Genomic DNA, 20,884 nt, shown 5'->3' on the forward strand with positions numbered 1-20,884 from the left:
TGCAGTTCCTGCAGTTCCCACACCATCAGGTCTCCCTCTCATGCAGAGAGTGGAGCCTACCAAGTGGAGTGATGAACGTGCTCAGAGTTTCTTCATTTGTGGGGTTTTTTTGTTGTTTTTATTTATTTTTTGTATTGTTGCTCTGTAGCAAGTCTAGCAGAATGGTTTTCTGTTTGGAGGTCCTGAATCAATGGGCAAATGACTGCAAGTACAAAACCCCCAGATCTTTAATTGGAGAATCAGAAATTAGACAGACAGGTTTTATGCATGACGCTATGGAAAGATTTTGACTTCAAAGTAGGTGAGGGGGCTAACTACACTTTGTCAAAGCTATTGGTAATTCTGTCTTAACTCTCTACCTACTAAAAGATCTAATTTTTACAGTTTAAGTGTATTATGGATGCAGTACTAAAGCCAGGTTGTAATGCCTCTTTTTATATTCTAGTTTGTCAATGAGTTGTGTTGCAAAAAGCCTTGTGTTGCTTAAAATGGTAGAACTGGTAGCATTAGGTCAGATGAAAGTAAATCATACAGACCTGGGGACCTTGAGCAATTTCTTACTTTTTTTTTCTTGCTTCATTCACATCAACAAAAATTATCTGAGATACTTATTCTGTGATTGGTGAGATTTCTTGCACTTTAAGGTAATTTTTTATAATGAGCATGCATTTGTATTTCATAAACTGCACCACCTAGTGGTGAGCAGGCTTTCGGTGAAAAGAAATATTTTAATTTATGGATTTGCTCTTTAAACATAATAATTCCTCTCTTCATGTTCTTGACGTTCTTTTTGGTCTAAGTACATAATGCTGCTGTCCTTTATGTTTATTTCTAGCAGGTCATCCTAGGTTAGACACTAAATTAAAAGCCTGTATTTATACTATTTGCATCTTTGCATCAATACAGTGTAACGTTTTTGTGTAGGGTAGATTTCATTAATATTACTTTGTTAATATTTCTGTAAATTCTTTTTAAATTACTCGTGTGTTGTGTCTTGTAGCTCCTATGCTGATGTCATTAGAGATTTTTTTTTTTTCCATCAGTCACTCCTGCTCATCAATGTATGCCAAAATTTACCCTTTTTTTTCGCCCTCCCTTACAGCCTCACTTCTGATCAGACTCTTACACGTCAGGGTCCCAATCCACCTTTTCCTGAAAACTATCACACTTTGCCAAAGAATACCAGGCAGCCTTCAGGGAGCTCACCACCACCTCCAAACCGCAATTTGCCGAGTGACTACAAATATGCACAAGATCGTGTTAGCCACTTGAAGATGTCCCAGGAGGAAAGGAAAGCAAATAAGGACGGAACTGTTTGGCAGCTGTATGAGTGGCAGCAGAGACAGCAATTTAAACATGGCAGCCCCACTGCCCCGCTTTATGTAAGTTCTTCGGACTTTATTGATCGTGGTAAGTCAAAAAGTTCATTAGATGTTCCACGATCAATATCTGTTCCGCCCTCTCCATCTGATATTCCTCCACCTGGACCTCCAAAAAGCTTTCCCCCAAGGAGACCACATACTCCTGCAGAAAGGCTTACAGTTAAACCATCTGATGAGAGACAGACTGTAGATGTTCCTTTTGCTGGATCACCCAGGAAGATACGAAATCATGCTGTAAAGGTTTGTATACAGTATAACTGATTCCAAACTATTCTACATGTGGTGTCATACTTTGATAATTTAATTTAGTCATTTTTCATTGCATCCTTCATTGTGTATGAAAGATCGTGCAAGCAAAGGTTAACACAATGAATAATTTTCTCCTAAAACTCTTATCTTTCTGATCCTTTCAGATTTATTAATTTTTGTTGGGCAGAAAAGGAAAATTGGTGGTACAGCACCTTGGTTTGGTATATTTTTATGCAAAAACTGGAAGGCATATGTTTATATGTATGAAATACACAAATTGTAGTATTTTAGTGTATAGACTAGGTAGGCAAGAATATAAAACTCAGCAGGATAAACTCTTCCTTGATTATTTACTTACGCTTGTAGTCATCAGTGCTTGCCACGTCTGTTTTCTCTACGTGTCTTGCTATTGTAGTTAGTCTTACAGCTGATTCAGTAGTTATGTTTTTAGCCATAACTAAAAATTTTTCATACATTTGATAGTTTAAGCCCTTTACAGAGTCATTATCATTGGGCTAACCAAAATCAAATAGTGTTGGTCTGAAACTTTAACCTTCTGCAGAATTTCGGTCTGGTTTTTTTTGTAGGTACTGTTGTACCCTCTTATCCAGAGGTGACAGAGGATTCCCTATTCGGTACTCCACATGGCTCTCCTTGCCTAAGGAAATTAGGGAAAATACAGGATTAAATCAATGTAGAACTTGTCTTGGTAGCTCTTACTCTGGAATAAGTGGAAATGAAAGCCTCTGTATTCACCTAATTCTTTGACCTCAACCATGGGCTCTGATGGGGAAAGTATTTGCAAAGAAAGAGACTTGCAAATTCAGACACCCAGCATGGGTTCAGGACCATGACTTTAGGTTGCATGCCAGCTTCATGCACAATTTAGATTTTTTTCCTAGTGTATGTGAGCTGTAGCTGTTGGATGTCTTTGAGCTTTTATAGACTTATAATATTCTGTCAGAGGATGAAAAAGACTAGTGATGTGCAGCACTGGAAATTAATATTTTTTTAACACCTGATTATATTATACCAGGCATTGGTTTCTCCATGTGTAAGTTGAAGGAGCATTACAACCCTTACGAAGGAATGTGCAGCAGTCTTTTCCCTTCCTGTGTAATGTAACTACATAAATTTTACGCATAAAATAAAACTCTTTTTATGTCATGCTGGTTTTACCAATATAGGGAAACACAGTTTTCCTCATCTGTAAAACTTTGCTGTGAAACTTATGTAAATGTTTCTAGAGAAAAATGCTCGTGTTTTTATATGTAAGCACACAGCATCATTTTACGTTTAAATGTATCTGTCTACAGAAATCTGTGATACTCCCCCCTCCCTGGAATGTTTTATTAAATTCCACCCAGTTACACTTGGGGGGAAAAAAAAAAAAAAAAGAATTAAAAAAAAAAAGGCAGAACAAAACAGCATTCAGTGAAATTCAGAGACAGGAATAAAAATAAATCATGAGACATTTAGTCTGCCTTGAGGAAAGCCATAAAAGTTTGGTATTAAGAGAAAAATGGAAGAATGGATGCGCAGTAGGTTTTCATATTATAAGCAGAAAGGGGCGGATCAAATATGATTATTTAAAAAACACCTGGTATTAATGGAACCCATTGCCACAAGGTGTCACTCATGTCAGCAGCTTAGTGTTCGCTGACTAAAAGAGAGGGCGTTCACAGTTGTTACTGTATGGAGTACAAGCCTGCTGTTGGAGGGCGTAAGGCAACCAGCCTTTCTCTGGGAGACATTAGGTAGGGGGGAACTTTATGAGTATTTTTTTTATTTGCTGGAAGCCACCACGCGTTCTGCTGAAGCATCTTGTCCTGCCAGAATCTGCTGATCTGCCCAGTGTCACAAATGCTAAATTTGCATTTGTTCATTCCTAAGTTTTACTTAATCATCAAAGGATCTGGCTGGCCCATGAATGTTACCTTGATCTAAGCATGCTGTGAATTCAAATAGAAAATTTGTGGTAGAGGTGCATATCTTGGGAATTTTCCCTCAAGTACAACATGACTCTCACTTGAGACAATCCTTACAATTCTGGCTGTGGCTTCTTACAGAGCTCAACTCACATTGATCGACGCTCTATGCCTGCTATGGGCTACATGACACATACAGTGAGCGCACCCAGTTTGCATGGCAAGTCGGTAAGTTGAGAGAGCAGTTACTTTTCCTTTTGTGTCATCATAGTATTGTAGTTAAGTTTTAAAAAACTGCTTGTTCCATAGTAGTTGTATTTTTATTAGTTAAAACATAAATAACTTGAATGAGAACTTAATCTTAACCAGCTCCCAGTAAACCCTGTAGGAATTTTGCTGTTATCTGCAATGTGAACAGGGGTGAGGTCTGTGTTATTACAGGATTCAACTTTATTATGTTTATTTGACCAAATGCAGAGTTAATGGAATAATTGCTTAATCATGTCAAGTAACTGCTTTCTGGGCACTGAGGTGAAAAATGTAATTACAGTTACTCTCCCTGAAGACTGCTAATTTCCTCTTTACAATGTGTCTAAATACCTGCAGCCTGAAGAGCTAACATTGCTTCTCATTCGATTAAGGAGACATCAGGCTAAGTTGGCTAGTATACGAAATTACACAATCGCACAATTACTGCAGCACTTGCCAACTAATTCCACCTATCAGGTCAGCTGCTGCGTGGCTCATCTGTGCCGTATGACATTTTTTGTGACTCTGCACATGCTTCATTAGTGGCATGCTTGAGTCTGTGCTTTCTTGCCCATTCTTTGGTATTCTACAATTCCCAGGTTGTTTGCGGTTTTTCTTTGCTACTGTGTTTGCTATAAAAGATGAGCATTTTAAGTTACAGGGCACTAGTGCATATGTTTCAAAGTGTTATGTATACTTCCTTTTTATACTATTTCTGAAAATGCTGCATCTTCAGAAATGTGGGTTAAAATACTAGATAAGTTCATTCTAAAGCAAAACCATTTCTTTGTGCTGCTTTCATGATGGGATTGGCTCCCTGTGCCACATGCTGCGTCACCTGCAAATTGAAATGCATCAGCCAGTTTGTACATTCATATGAGCTTGTAACTGTGTCAGTTCTGCAGGTGAACATTGGTTCATAAAAGCTCAGGGGCATCTTGGATCATCAACAGGGCTCTTGATTGCTCTGATGTATGAAACTTGTAAATGTGAGATCAAACAAATGTATTTACAGAGCTCTTTGGTTCATATTAGAGCCTCAAAAATGGAGCCACCTGGGAATAAAATGTGGTGACTCTGCTTGGAATTGGTGAAGGTTTTGTATTGGCCCAAGACCAAAGGTATTTTTTTGAATTTGGAAAAGTTTCATTTTTGGACTTAGCTCACCTACAGAACAATTGCACTAAGATGGGTGATAGTAACAGGGATTTCTCAAAAAATGGGCAGACTTTCTAGTCAAGTCCTCAGCTGGACTTACAAGCTGATTGAACAAGAATTGTAAGCGAACACCTCTAAAGAAATGCAAGTGTGACCTATTGATTTTATGGCATAAAGGGTTTTTCTTTTCTTTTTTAACTACACATTCTCATTGGCTCAAAACTTGAGAAAAGATATAGTTGTGTTTTTCTTTTATTCTGAAGTTTAATGTACCCTGGATATAAAATCCTGTCAAAAGAGCATTAGGAATTCTAGGAATTTGGGGGCATTTTGGCTGACTACAAAGCACATTTGCAACAGTTAAACTTTATTTTCTTCTGTATTGCAAATACTTTTTTTGAAAAAAGGAGAAATAACTTTTTTATGACTTCTGTGCATGCTTTTCTTGAAGTGACTGTAATGAAGATGTTGCTAGATGAATGTAACTATAAAATTAAGCTGATAGCAATTACAGGTGAGCCAATGAAAAATAAGGATCAAGTTGAATGCTATCACTTAAAAGACAAAATGGATTCTCTAATCATATAAGTGAGATCTTTTTCAGTAATTTATTCACAAAACTTATTTTGTACTTTCCCTGAATAAAGGAATATATCTTAAAATGTGTATGAAATGTGATCAAAAGTATTCTAATGATTTGTTATATGATGGCTTCTAGTTACATCTGACATTCAGTTAGGTACAGGTTTTCTCTTCTTCTCCCAAAGAGACTTATTGTGCTGGAGGACAACACTATAACTTTTTCAGAGAAGGGACAGTCAGTAGAAATTGATCTTGAAAAAAAAACTTTTGAAAACCTATTGTTTCAGGTAGTTACGTGTCTCATTAGAGGTGGAAAACTCAAATCTATATGTTTGCAGGGTGGGCATGAGGTAGTAATATTTATTGGGAAATATTTTGCCCATTTGTCAGCTGTAAATAGCAATATGCTGGTGGAGCAAATGTGCTTTTTTACGTACTTCCTACTCTGTTATTTTGTTTCCTCTTTCATCCATTTTCTTATATATAACCAATACAAGTATTCTGAAATTGTTTCAAACATTCAAATACATTGCATTGTTTTTTCCTCCTATGTACTTACCTGAAGGCGGATGACACTTATATCCAGTTGAAAAAGGACTTAGAGTATTTGGATCTAAAGGTAAGATTTTATAGGAGTCTACTTCCATTATTTTTTTTTAACCCAGTGGTGGTCTGTGTATCATCTTTGTACCTGCAGGTTTTCAAATCACCTTCTGTTCAGAGATGGAAGCTCTGTGTCTTCTGCCATCACTGTTGTGCTTGGAATATTGAGTGTCTTTATAGTAGTGACTATACAATTAAAGTGCAAACTCAGAAAATGTAATTGCTTCAGTTTGTAAGACGAATTTGTGTTACTGGTACTCCAGACAAATGATACTATGTGGGTTTAGTGAAATCAGATAAAAAACTGATTCAAAATGTTTGTCTGCTGTAGCATTAGAACCAATATGAAGCTAACTCCTCTAAGTTAAAATAGGGGATTCTTTTAATCCAGCTTTTTCCCTTTAAATCTTATTGAGCTGACTTTTTCATTGTTCTTATAATATGCCCTATTTATAATGTCTTGCCTTCTTGTGAAAATGTGGTGATTAATTAGCACCTGTCATGGTTTTCATATTATTACAGCTAAGAGATTTCAAATCCACCCATTCATCCATCCATCTGTAGGTATAATCTGCCCAAATGATGTTACGTGATATTTCCTTTAAAAAAAACCCTAAAAATATGATATTGAGCATCAAAGCGTCTGTCTAAACTAAACTACTTCTGTGCCTGGTGCACCTGATAGTTGGCAATTGGAAAGCAAATCTAGACTTATTAATACCAGGTTTTGAAGGAAAAAACCAAACCAACCCAAAAACATGTAATCATTTTGCTTAGCAAAGCAGTCTACCACTTTCTATGGTGTGTAGGATGTCTCACCATATATAAATCATATGGTGTTTCTGAAAATCAAGGTGGTGTGAAATTTGAGACCTTGTTATCCTTATAGTTTGCATGTACGTGGGGCATCGCATATGTGCAACTAATGAGCTGGCTAAACCTATTAGTATGCATATTTCAATTTTATTTGATATTTCAATGGCTGAATATGTAGCCAAGTATATCAGTGGCAGATACTAGTAATACGTATTATACATATGTACAGCGTCACATAGATATATAAAGATAGAATATTTATCACATAATATATGTGGTATATATAGTCTAAATGATCAGATATGTAAACTGTTATAATCAATATACAAATTTAAAATTGGTTGGACGCATTTCACTTTAGGCCTTGTTCTTGGTTTGTTCATGGCTTTGCCAAATGTAACTGCATCCCAAGCCGTCAGCTGAATTTTGTGACAAATTTCAGTTAAAAAGGTCCTACAATTTGAGAAATATTAATAAAAACAATGTTTTGTCCATTATAAAACACAACATTTTTCACAGTTAAAAGTGGCCAAAGTTTAAGCCTCTGAAAATGTTATATGCTTAGCAAAATTATTCAGATGGGTTTTAAAATTTTTGGTGGATTCCATCCAGATTGATTTGTTGCAATCCAGGACATGAAGAGCTCTTTGGTCTCCCAGGAACTCCCCTTGTGCCTTTCTGCAGCCTGCATAGCACCTGACGAAAACAGCCAGAAAGAAAAATGGGGGGGGGCACCTGATCTTTCTGTGAAAAGAAACTTAGTGTTAGTTCCCTTTCGAAAATCTTGACAGTCAGAATGTCAAGTGTGTTTCCGTAAGAATGATGTAGTTTTTCAAAATGGGTATTTCTTAGTAACCGTCTTTTGGTAGTGGTCTAGAAATGTAAAAATTCAGGTCAGAGATTAAAGAGAACATGAAACTTGAGAATGTGACTTTGTATTGGTTAAATTTGTGGTTTGCCACTAAATGTAGAGATGCTTTGTTTTGCAGTATGAGGAAAAAAGAATAGCGTGCTGGATGAAACTAAGAAAATTACATATTGATTTGGTAATGGTGGAACATGGCAAATGCACAGTTAATATACATGGTACTTTTCACTTAAGACACTGAAGGCTTAGCTAGAAAGCCTATTAATTCAAGTCTGTCTTTTGACTTCATTGGGCTTTTAGTTAGACCCACTCTGATTAAACAATTTCAAATAGGACTGAAGTTTTTTGAACTGGAGTTAAACTTTTTTCTTTTCAATAAATCCATTATTTCTGAAGATCTCTCTTCTTAGAGGTTTCAAAATACAACTTTTCACCATGGAATAGTGATTAAGCAATTAACTGCATAATGCATGCCATAGCACTAAAACTGATTACAGTAACTGGTTACAGAGCATTTAGTAATCTGTTGTTACTCACATGTTTTGTCCCCCCCCTTGCTCTTATCCTTTTATACAAGTCTATTTTTTATTATTTAAGAGTTTAAAAGTACTATCTAAGAAATAATTTTTATGTTAATACCAAGATGATATTGTTCAACATTATAGCGTATTGTCATAAGTATGAATGAAATAAAAACGCTCTAGAGGTGTTAATCCATTTCAGTAGTTTTCTGTTGTATGCGAGCTAGTTCTGACATAAAAAAAGTCTAAAGGCCATTTACTCACACTATGAGGAAAAATTATTGATAATTTTGAACTTGCCAAATACCATGCATTGTGGTGGTTCCTTTAACAATATTGCTGTTAGATTATGAACTTTTTTTCCTCTCAATTGTTGCAATGGCTCTCTATTCTTGTTGCGCTCCTGAAATAGAGGTATGCGGAGCATGAAAGAAATCGTGTGTCTGTATGCTATAGCATAACCATGCCTCTTCTGCAGAGAGATTTCCACAGTTGTTTCCACAGTTGTTTTTTTTATCTCTCAAGTGGACAGACCCTGTATTAGAAAAGCAGAAAGGAAGAGCAAAGGAAAGAAAAACTCAATTTTCCCCACAAGCTTCTAAGATGAATTTGCAAATAAGGTGAAGCAAGCTTCCCTTTTCGTGACTATGAAATCGAGTTCAAGCAGGCTACAGGAGGGATGGATGGGCAGCCTCAGTTCAGAATATTTTACAAACATTCCTAAGCAGGTTATACAAAATATGGATGAGGAAGTATAGGAACATTTGTGTCACTAAGTATGAATTGTGCAACCAGTTGAGGCAAATCTGGGGCCCTCTCAGTGGTTCGGCAGTGGTCCTGCTTCATTCTTCTGCAGTCGTACTGTAATATCTGAAGCTGTTTCATCTACTGCAGTTGAAAGAGGTTGCTAGTGCGAGCTGATAGATACTGAAGAATATAGTGCATGACAGGTATTTGTTATGGGGGGGAAGGGTAAGTGTGACTGAAATGACTTTTTTCACTGAGGTTTTAACTAGGTTGCTCAAATTATCATTATAGAGCTCTTGGTGCAAGCGTTACTACGTATTACATGACAGAAAATATCTTGCTGTAATTTCCAACACTCTTAAAACTGCAATTGGACAAGTCTGAGCAAATCCTATTTTGTGTTGTGTGTTTGTATGAGTGTTTTGCAAAAGTAAAAAATTCTTATGGTTGGATGAACAGTCTACCCACCATATAACAAGATAAGTGGATACCCAGTTGTAGCTTCCATACCGGCAGATTATATAGACTATAAACCTCAAGGATCGGTGTGACATAAGAGCATGTGATTACTGCTGCTCATGGAGTTTTGAGTTGTAAGGTTTGTGGGTTTTAATTTTTACATCTGTAACAAGCTATTACTAAACTTTTGTTTGAAACAGATAGAAAATAATGGACCTCTGATCAACATGATATACAAAGTGCTAAAGAACTCAGCACAAGGGTTACTATCCAGTATACATGTAAGACTGCTTGCATCTGAAATGTGCTCATCCATTGCTTTTTAAAATAGCAGTCAATGTTTACATATTCTGGCTTTTACAGGTGTCTTATGGTAAACAGTAATGCTTTCTGTAAGATTCTCCCCCCCCCTTTTTTTTCTCCCCCCCCCCCCCTTTTGGAGTCTGTATGCGAAATTGTGGCTGACCTCAGTGTTTGGTTTCATTTTATCATGTTTTGAAAATGATTGTGCCAAGTGGTGACTCCTATGTGTAATTTTGAAAATGTGAAAGCATGCTAAATCTTCATTATGTTCTCATGTTCACTGCTTGATAATTAACAAATTCTTTACAGTTCTGATTATGTAATTGAAAATATCCCCAAAATCTGTAGAGACTGTTTTTTATGTTAATTCCATTGCTTTGAAAAAGGCTTTTGCATTCTCTTAGCTTGCAGATAATTAAATATGCAAAATTATTACTTTGACATGCTAGTATTTATGCTTATATTTCATTATTTGTTACTATTATACATAGAATTTAGCATTTAAATAATTCTGGTAATACTTTTGAAAGAAAGGATTTTTTTTTTATATATGAAACACATCATTGTTGAAAATTAAAATATCCAAAAATTGAAATCTTTGAGAGGCAGTAAATGCTTTTGATTTTGGTGGTGGGTAAGCAACATTTCACCACATGAAAACACATGCTAAGTCTTTGAATGGAATCTGCCATTGAAAGAGAAAAGACAGTAAGCTTAAATGATGACCATACTCTTCTGTCTTAAAACTTTGTTATTTGAAAATACTATGTGTAGATGGCTAACTTCATATAACGTGTTAGATGAGCAACTGAGGTTGTATCAAAGATTTAGCTATAGTTACAGTAAAACTGAATTCCTTTAAGAAAGCTAGCATGATCCTGTAGGTGCCTGTAAGGTTAATAAATAAACTATGTAGCTTCAAGTCTGGAGCTTGCCAGGCAGTAAAAAAGCAAACTACCCTTCCTACCTCACCAAAAAAGCCACCGTCTTCTGCTCTTCTATTAAAACCTCTGCTTATATATTATTAAAGCCAATATTTAGGTGAATTTTTCTTTATAAACTCTTGCCTGTATACGAACAGAAATATACTGTATATGAGTACCATACTTCTAAACACCAGGTGTTTCTTTGGTAAAGATAGTATTTGCTTTAATCAATATTTAAAAGTGTTCTAATCTAGTAATATTAAGTCATTAGATTTTAAGGTTTTTAAAAACTGTATGATTAATGAGCTGTATTCTATTGCTATTTTCATAACATCATTTATTCACAAAAACGGTCCCATGTAGACAGTGGAGGTAACAAACATTTTCACAGAGATAGACATGCCTTCATTTTAAGATTGCTGTGAAGGTTGGAAGTATAATATAGTATAGTTTCTGTACTGATTTAAAAACTGTGTAATGTGAGAAGATAATCTTCTCACCAGAAATTGAATATGAAACCAGTGATTTCTGGAACAAGAGATTTGGTATATTATAAACATGTCAAAATAGATTAATTACATTTAATTCCCCTATAGCTCTTTTATAGCAGTCTGTCTTTAATAAAATTTGCCCTGTACTATGGAAGAGACTATCCTTTGTAGAATGAAATAGTTGCCAAAAAGTTGTATTGTTAGTCATTAATTAATGCTGTAATACTTGCAACCACACATTTAAAGGAACTATTCAAGTCTTCTGGCTTCAAGAAAGCTATTAAAGCTGAACTGTTAAAACTATTAGGTTTTGCAGGAACTGGACCTTTGTAAACATAGACAAGTGGAGTTATGCTGTTTTGTACAGAATTTTAAGCTACTGTTAAGAGTTATTAAATAGTCTAATATAACTAGTAATCCTTTCTGATAATGTTTTTTACAAGCTAAAGCCATATTTGAAAAACGTTGTATCCAAAATGTTACTCATCTTTGTTAATAACTGTGAATATTTAACAAAAATTTTCTTTTCATTGTTGAAGAATAATTAGGTTTTAATTTCCAACAAATTTCTCAGTTCTTTAAAACCTGTTCCTCTTAGGTGACAGGGCGTGACACGTTAAAAGAACGAAGTACAAAACCTGTCAAGATTGCAGAAAGTGATATTGATGTAAGTATCAAATACCACTTCAGAACCTCTTGCATTGTTTTGGCTATTTATGTTGTACTGTTACGTGTTCACGTTATTATGCTCTTAGGGGTAAAATATTGCTAGTGGAGACTTTTCTGCTTGGTTTTTAAAATCTAACATTATATGTATGATTTCATTTTCAGGTCAAGCTAAGCATTTTCTGTGAGCAGGACAGAATTCTGCAGGACTTGGAGGACAAAATAAGAGCCCTTAAGGAAAATAAAGTAAGTAGGTTAAAAAGGGGTTTATAAAACTAAATAACAACTTTCATCTAATCATGAAATACAGAATTACAAACAAAAAATCAAAATACTGGATGCTGCTTGCATTGTAGTAGTTTCCTTTGGATGTGTATAAACTTACATAAGGAAAAGAATTGTTTTTTATGTTAGGATTGAGTACCCACTTTTAGAAAACGTTTTTTTGAAAACAAATGTTTTAAAACCATATACATTTAATTTTTTGGCATTTATTATAAATTGGGGTACATAGACTTTTCTGTGTAGTTTTGCTTTATGTCTTAATATGTATATGGTGGGAGTCTGAGTCATGTTTCATTTGCAGTTCTTCTCACCTGCACAATGTTTGTAAAAATAGCAGCGTGCAACCATATTGAGCTCTCACTGTAACTTGTGTCATGGTTTGTTGTTGTTTGGTTTTGGTTTGGTTTTTGGTTTTTTGTTGTTTTGTTTTTTTTTTTTTTAAGAAAGTGAGAGAAGGGGGAGAGATTCAAATTTGTAGTAATTTCAGAAACCTATGCTGGTTTATATATAGTACTGTGAACTTAGTTCTGAGCGTTATGACTGAAATGCTGGAATATTTTCTGTGACAAGTTTGTAGGTGGAACCCACCTCCTTTCCTCTGTGCCCATTCAAGTCAGAGTTCAAATAGTAAACAATAACAAAATGGTTTGCCTTTCCTTGTCTTTCCTGGCCTATGTGTATCTTTATCTGCTTCACTGCCTGTGAGCTATAGCTGTCAATAAATCGAGGTAGTTCAGAAAAAAATGTGTTCTAAAATGAAAGTACTGTCTAGGTGGATCCTTGAGAAGAGCTACTGTGCAAAAATTATTCAGTGTTATTTACTCCTGACTGAATGAATCGGACCTACTTTGTGTTTTAGACTTTATTTTAATTGCTCACATGGCTAATTCAACTATAGCAGTGAATGAGAACCTATCCTTAAATAAACAGCTAATGCTGTGCTGTGGTAGGGCTGTCACTGCTTAAGGGAATTTTTCTGAAACTGTAAATTGCAGTTTTGTACAGACTGTAAATAGAAAAATTCCCCTTTCAGTGCTTTGTGTTTTCCAGTTTTGGCTACTTAATGTAAAGATTGAATGGAAAATATCAGGTAATTTTGGTTATAATAGTTAATTAAGGCTCTTGCACTTTTTCATTTACATCTTAGTCTCCACAACAGGAGGCCAATCCTAACCTCTAGTGGCTTATAAGAAAGACTGGGAGCATGGAAAACAACTTTTATATTCCCGCAGGTAAATACATAAAATTCCACGTAAAGCTGTTGTAAGCTTACTGCCATCTCCTTCTTTGTTAGGATCAGCTGGAGTCTGTTTTGGAGGTTTTACACAGGCAGATGGAACAGTACAAAGACCAACCACAACATGCAGAAAAAATTTCTTACCAGCAGAGACTTTTGCAAGAGGATCTCATACATATTCGGGCTGAAATATCCAAAGTTTCAACAGTATGTGTTTTTGGTTGTTTCAAGAAAACCATAATTAAAATACCAGTTAGAGTAAAACTGTATTTGTTGGATAGGAGAGTTAGGTCCTGTTCTGAACTGATTTGGTTAAGGTACAGGATACTAAACCAGAATAAAAAAATTTAAACAATCTCTCTAGCTTTCTTTTTCAATGCTCACTTCCCACCTCCCCCCCAAAAAAGCTCAAAAAATCTTTTTTATACCTTTTTCATTTATGTATAGGGCTTAAATTGCAATTCTTTCAGCTAGTTCTTTGAAAATATAAATATGATTCCATGGTATTTTTCCAGGGGAAAAGGAATTGGGAAAGTCTGTTGATGTTTCAGTCAAAATTTACTGCTGATATTATGACTTAATAAAATTCAAATGCAATTTAATGTGGCATTTTTATTAATAAAAATATTTCTAAGAATTGGCCATGAAAGAGAGTATATTAAACCTGGGTGTTGTGTACTCACTGTATTATTCCTACCTCTTAATGAATATGGGACTAGTTCTTCATAAGATTGTTTCTAGAATTGCACGAACACCTTTCCTATAGTAAGATTTTATCATTAAAATGCTAGTATTATTTATATGTATATATACAGTGTTTTGTACCTCTAGAAAATGTATGACTTTCGCAGACAGCATTTAAAATTTAGTCCGGGGCGTAAATAGCAAGTAGTTGTAAGAATGGCTGTACTGGTCCAGTCCAAGGCTGCTTCTAGCCCAGGGTTCTGGCTTCAGCAGTGGACATAAGCAGATGCTTAGGGAGTAGTAAGGATAGGAGAGGTGGGTTCCAACTTTTTTGCATCCAAAACATCATTTGGCAAGGTATTGCATAGATCTTTTCACCTCTGCGTGGACAGCCCCTTTCTTTTATTTGTTTTGAGCCTGAGTTGTATATGTTTCATGTGATAGACCATTATTCTCGTATGAGAAAGGATAGAGAACGGTCAGTTGTTACCTGCTCTCTCCGTGCCAGTCATGGTTTCATTGATCTCCATTATTTCTTGCCCTCAACTCCTAAGTGATCTCTTTTCCAGACTTCAGAGGAAAAGCCTATTCCATCATTCCTTACATAAAAATGCTCCAGACACTTAATTTTCCTCAGTTCTAGGTCAGAAGGCAGACAGTGGTGTCATGGATGCTGGAGATAATCTAAGTAAAGTAAGGGTAATTGGATAGCCTTGTTTTCCAGGTTTCTGCTTGTTTATTCACTTCTAATGCCATTACAACACAGTCTGTAGAACTTTTAAAGGATAACCTGCTTTGTGTTTCAAAACATGAGTTCTGGTTTAGGTGACTGGATTTTAATTATAAACTTGTTTTAATAGGGGAGTGAAGTAGAAGGAAGTGGAATCGGAATAGACTTGATTCCTTCATAGCATATTAGTCATAGTTCAGATTCTACTATGTGCCAGTTTTGTGCTTAAGAAATGGTTTTGTGTGAGGAAGATGGCCAGAGTTTTTTAACTAGGGATTCTTGACTTGATCTTGCAAGCTATAAAGCATTTTGAAGTTTATCATCAACTCCAAGCAAAAATGTAGACTACAAAAATGGATTTTGTGCTTCGTTTTATAATAGAGCAACACCATCTTAAAAACACTTCGGTGCTCGATTAGAGAATGGATAGAGTGATTTCGAAGTTTGTTGTAACATTGTATTCCCTCTGTTAATAGGAAATGGAAAATGCCTGGAATGAGTATCTGAAATTAGAAAAGGATGTGAGCCAGCTGAAAAAAGCCTTACAGGAACAGATGAATAGTTCATTGGTATCTCAGGTGAGTCCATTTCCAGACACTGGTTTACTTATGAGGATGATTTTGTCTGAACTTGAAACTATTATCTCATAAGAGAAATCCTCTGCAATTTTTGCACTGTATTCAGCTGTCGTGTAGTTAAGTTTGCAAAGTTCAGACATTGTAATGGCATAGCTGTGCAGTAACTAGCTATCTTGCAGCATCTGTAATAGTTTCTCATAAGTTGTCTATGCAAATTTGTCATTATTTTATTATGTTTTTATTACATACTGACATCTTGACATTGATAACGTATTTAATTTATAAGACTATGCAGGACTTCTTAGTCTTCCATTTATTTGATCTGACATTGTTGGATTCTTGATCTGTTTTTAAGAACATCAGTCACTGGCTTGTTATTGTCATTACTTGTTCTTTGTCATGTTCTTCTATTTATGGAAGATTTATCTCTGCGGATTGTTTTGTGAAGTGGAATAAGTGTTTAACAGCCATCAGTAATTGAAAGGCATCTTGGTTTTAAATCAATTATTCAGTTTTGAATCTTATGAAGAAGCTTTGTTTGAAGCTAAGTTATTCTGTTTGCTGAACTGGATGTGGCACACCAGATTATTTCTACATACCTGGTTACAACTGGTGATTTTATTCTTAGAGCAAGGAATACAGTCTGGATTATTTTTCCTGTGTTTAAGCAGAACAGTTTTGTTTAAAAGACAAAACACAAGGAACAAAGCTAATGTATACCTTTTGCTCAAATCTTAGCCTACTTTTCCAAATGTCCTGGACCAAAAGAGCTCTGGTCAGATATGGATTGAAGTCTATTTATTTTCACTATTAATGGATAAATGTTTTGTATCAAAGCAAGAGTTGTAAAACTTTTTTAGGTTGCATCAATTTTCAAAGTCCATTTTACTTTACTTTTAATTTTGGGGGGTGGGGGAGTGAATCAGTTTCTAGAGCCAGAATATCATGTAATTGAGCTCAGCTGTAGAATACATCCCTCCAAAAAATCCCAGAGGTATTTTAGAATAAAATCGTCCCTGTATGAAGTTATTTTGTTTAACAAAGGGAAATTACAGGTTGAAACAAAATATACTTTGTTAAAGTACTTTAACAATTTCCAGTTGTGCACTGAGCATGCTTAAAATACTGAATGTGTGGCATGTGATTCAGCAATACATATAAAGGGAATGCGGTTTGCACAGTAAAATGTTCACTCAGTTTTATTATTATATCACATATATGCATAATTATTAAAAATGCACATGCACACACATACACAAACATATGCATGTTATGTGTTTTGTTTGTGTATACTTACTATATATATGTATATATCTATGTATGCATAGATATGTTTGTCTTTGGCTAAGATTTTAAAAAATGTTTCTGAATACCTATTTTGGAGATACTAAGGGGAGCTGATTTTTTCAGAATGTACTGAATATTCTTAAAACTATATTCCTTCAAAGAAGTCTGAGTTCAAGTACCCATAATAGTTAGAGTTTTTTTGATCTCTGCCCAAAGATATGTAGACTCAAGATTGTTTATCTAGTATTTTCCAATAGCACTGAATTAATACAGACTGTATTTAAAAAAGTGCAGTCTTCATGGAATGTTATTAAAAATTCAGCAAATTTACAGTCTCAAGTTGCTGTAGGAAACAGCTAATGTTGTTTCTATATAACATTAATTAAGAGGTTAAAAACTAAAAGTTTCAACCAGCTCAGAGTAAATTTTGCTTTTAAGAGTGTAGCTTCGTTGTCTTTTGCTTAAGGGTTGGGGGGATCTGGGCATGCTGAAATTAACTGAGATGTGGTATTTTGTCAGTGATAACTTTTTAGTTGGTAAGTGTTTCTCCCCTGGTTTTATAAATCATTCTAAATTATGTTTCTGTGTGAAGGAAGTTAGAGAAATCGATGTATTTCTCCAAGTTACCTTTTTATGCTTGCCCATAAAGTATATTTATACCCTTTCATAAACAATAATCTTGGCTTTCATAATTTAAAAATAAATTCATCTGCTTATCTTTTAGATCTAGTCCACTTTTGATCTGAAATATTCTTTTCACATCAATATTTAAGTAATGGGAAGAAATAATATTAAAAGATCTCCTGGCTTTTGTACATTACTAATCAAACATTTTCTGAGTGGTTTCAGAAGCAGGATTTTTTTCTACATGTGGGGTTTTTTTAATCAGTTCTGAGGCTTGGTTATTGTAAATCCATCATTTGGTTCCTTGTAGTATGATTAATCTCAGAAAACTGAAATGGAATGTGCAAATTTATAGATTGTATCCTGACAATCTTTCAAGATATGTCCCATCTATCGAGTGAGTTTACTACAGGCAAATAACATTCTCCATCATTTAAATGTTTGTGTTCTTGGCACCCTGTTTGCTGATCTGTAACCTGGCTGAACATATTTTCTGATGTAAGACAGAAAGTGGAGAGCAATTTATATGCCTGCCTTAGCTCTATGAGGTGTAAGAGCTTTTACTAAAGTTTTTCTCTTTCAGACTTACAGGATTAATTAGTGGTTATTTTGCAGCTCATGGCAAGTGATGGATTTCTAGAGTTCTTGAGCAGTTTGTAAGCAATTTTTAACTAAAGTGTTTCACTGCCTTCTGCTTCCTTTAATAATACTGTTTTCCTCTTGGTTTTCCTAAGTTTATTCTTAATGCCAGTGTTTGAAGGCAGAATCACCAGGCTTTGATTAAGTAGATGAGATTAGCTATTTATGATGATTGCAGTGAACATCTGACTGAAGTGGTGGCTTCTGTAGCCAAGGCCTCTGGCTGCAAGATGCAATCAAAGGGGGAGTCCAGACTGTAGACAAAGCTTCCCTTTCTTTCCTCCTGGAAAGCCTCCGTAAAGCAAATAGGATGCAAGATGAGACCAAATCCTGGAACAGCAGCAATGTACTGTTTCAACCTGTAATACATCATGTCTAGTAGACCTACCAACACAAATATAAGCAGAAATTAAATTTGTCAGCCCTTCTGAGTTAGTTTTGGTTTTATGTTTCATCTGTTAAAAACCATTAGGAAGTTCATAGCAGTATTCAGGGAAACTATACTGACTTTTTTGCTTTTTTAATATTGAACATTCCCTTAAAGGTATTAAGATGAGTTTCTTAAGGCTGCCTTAGCAGTCTTAAGTGTGTTAGTATAGAATTTAAGAAAAAAGTTGAAATGAAAAGGTTCTGTAAGCTCAATTTATGTAGAACATTAAACTAGGTTTTTGTAGCCTCAATAATATTGTAGAGAAAAATGTGGAGGTGTCTCTTTCCCCCAGTCTTCTATAAGAAGTCTTCCAAGACTAAGAAAATGCTCTAATAAATTTTATGGGCAAGATATGTTGGTTTGTGTTGGTGGTTTTTGGTTTGGTTTTTTATTTTATTTTATTTTAAAATAATTATTTAACTAATTTCTAGACTCCTAAGTTTTCATCTAAGTTCTGAAACATTAGTCTGGTTTTGGTATCAAAAGAAGGGTGAGCCCATAATAAAATAAAAATGAGATATAATTGATTTTTCTTTTTTTCTTTTACTACAAACATCAGGAGAAAACACAAATACAAAAAGACTTGTGGAGAATTGAAGACGTTACAGCTGGCTTGAGTGCAAATAAAACAAACTACAAAACCATAGTAGACTCTATCAAGAATCCAGGTAAGGAGAACATAACTAAAACATAAAAAATATACAAATGGAGCTGATCTTTAGGTCCATGCAAATAGTCTAGAAGTTTGCTCTACTGCAGAAAATCCAGTTAATTCTGCTATTGGCTGCATCAGAAATCTCTGTTGATTGAGCACATTTAACTTGGTGTTTCTTTGGTTGAGGCAGCAAAAAGTTTTTTTGTATTTGTTTTCACATACTGATGGCACTAAAATGTAACGACTGTAAAAAAGGGAACAATAATAATAATAATGGGCTGAGTTCTTCAAGTTGCAGAAGGAGTTTCTGTCACACGCCAGGCTCATACCAGCATAGTATCTATTCTGCATTCTGTCCAGGAGCTCCTCTCTGTGTTCTTCTCTGCCTTCCTCCCGACTGCTTTTTTTTTTTTTTTTTTCCCCTTTCCCTTGGATGCTGCCCAACTGCCCTTGCTGCAGTTGCCTTCCCCCTCCCTCTTCAGGCAGGTGTTTGGTGGGCAGAGCAACAACATCAGCTATGGAAGAAGGGAAAGTGTGTGGGGTCTGTCTTTCAATTGCTTTATGTTTCAAAGAAAAGAGTGAATGCATTGGGATAGCAAGAGACTGTTAACGTCTATTGTTCATTCACTTTATATTTAAAGTATCTTTGCTTACCTTTTACATACAGAGATAAAATAGTTTTGAGATGGTGAGATCTTATTTAAGGTATGGCTATGAGTGCCTAGCCTTGTCTAGGTCTACAGGCATCTTAAGGAGCCCGTGGCATGGGGCCAGATACAGCCTGTGAATTGATTTTGTGTGACTCTCGGGCTTTTCCTTCCTGCCCTCCCACTGCCCTCTCCAAGGAATTTTACTGGATGATACCAAAGCATGTGTTTTTATTTTCTACCTGAAAGGCTTGCTTGATCCTCATCAAGAAAATGTTTTCCACCCCTGCTATAATGTGACATTCAAACATTTTTATGTCCAAAAAAAACCCCGTTTGTGTTCAAAGCAATGTGCCTGTTTTATGAAGTCTAAGGATGTTGATTGCTATTCTTATGAACGTTATTGATGAGAAACAACACCTAACACATTTGCATATTTCTCCCCTAGAGAGAAAAATAGTGCCTTCATTTTCTCAGTCTTCAGTGCCTTCCTTACCAGCTTCCCTCGCAACTGTGGAGAGCAAACTTTCAGTTCCACAAAGCCCTCCACCCAGTCCGGTTAAATCCTCTCTGGAGGTTAGACTGTATCCACAGCCTTATTTCCAGGCCAGAATGCAGCACCAAGCACAGCAGCTGAAAAAAATTGAGCCGCCTCTTCAGTCACCAGTTAAGCTCAAGCCAAAGGTTGTAAGTACTGCTCTTGTGAGATTCATTCACTAATGCTTCCATTTACTTCTGGCAGAAACAGTTAAAGTTTCATGGTTACAGAGTGCACACAGTGTGGAGGCACAACAGGGAGGCGCTTAAGGTGTTTGTACTGAAACGGAGTGATATAGCACTTACAGCAGAATACATGTGCATAACCTGGCCTTTGGGTACAGTAGCCTGTCCTGGTTTCAGCTGGGATAGAGTTAATTGTCTTCCTAGCAGCTGGTATGGTGCTATGTTTTGAGTTCAGTATGAGAAGAATGTTGATAATGCTGATGTTTTCAGTTGTTGCTAAGTAGTGTTTAGTCTAAAGTCAAGGATTTTTCAGCTTCTCATGCCCAGCCAGCGAGAAAGCTGGAGGGGCACAAGAAGTTGGCACAGGACACAGCCAGGACAGCTGACCCAAACTGGCCAACGGGGTATTCCATACCA

General features: G+C 35.7%; 1 protein-coding gene across 11 annotated transcripts in view; it reads left to right on the top strand.

Moving 5' to 3' along the window:
* PLEKHA7 (pleckstrin homology domain containing A7) overlaps positions 1-20,884 on the top strand; it is a 168,740-nt gene that overhangs the window by 132,312 nt on the left and 15,544 nt on the right. For 8 of the 11 annotated variants that reach the window (XM_052810846.1, XM_052810849.1, XM_052810848.1 and 5 more), the window contains 10 exons: positions 1,103-1,622; positions 3,701-3,787; positions 6,114-6,167; positions 9,763-9,843; positions 11,881-11,949; positions 12,114-12,194; positions 13,528-13,677; positions 15,361-15,462; positions 19,002-19,110; positions 20,193-20,431. In XM_052810846.1, coding sequence (XP_052666806.1) covers positions 1,103-1,622; positions 3,701-3,787; positions 6,114-6,167; positions 9,763-9,843; positions 11,881-11,949; positions 12,114-12,194; positions 13,528-13,677; positions 15,361-15,462; positions 19,002-19,110; positions 20,193-20,431 — 1,492 coding nt within the window. The remainder of the gene's footprint in view (positions 1-1,102; positions 1,623-3,700; positions 3,788-6,113; positions 6,168-9,762; positions 9,844-11,880; positions 11,950-12,113; positions 12,195-13,527; positions 13,678-15,360; positions 15,463-19,001; positions 19,111-20,192; positions 20,432-20,884) is intronic. The other 3 variants (XM_052810847.1, XM_052810850.1, XM_052810852.1) reach the window with 3 other exon arrangements.

The sequence above is a fragment of the Harpia harpyja genome, chromosome 16 (assembly GCF_026419915.1).
Source record: "Harpia harpyja isolate bHarHar1 chromosome 16, bHarHar1 primary haplotype, whole genome shotgun sequence".
Classification (NCBI taxonomy): domain Eukaryota; kingdom Metazoa; phylum Chordata; class Aves; order Accipitriformes; family Accipitridae; genus Harpia; species Harpia harpyja.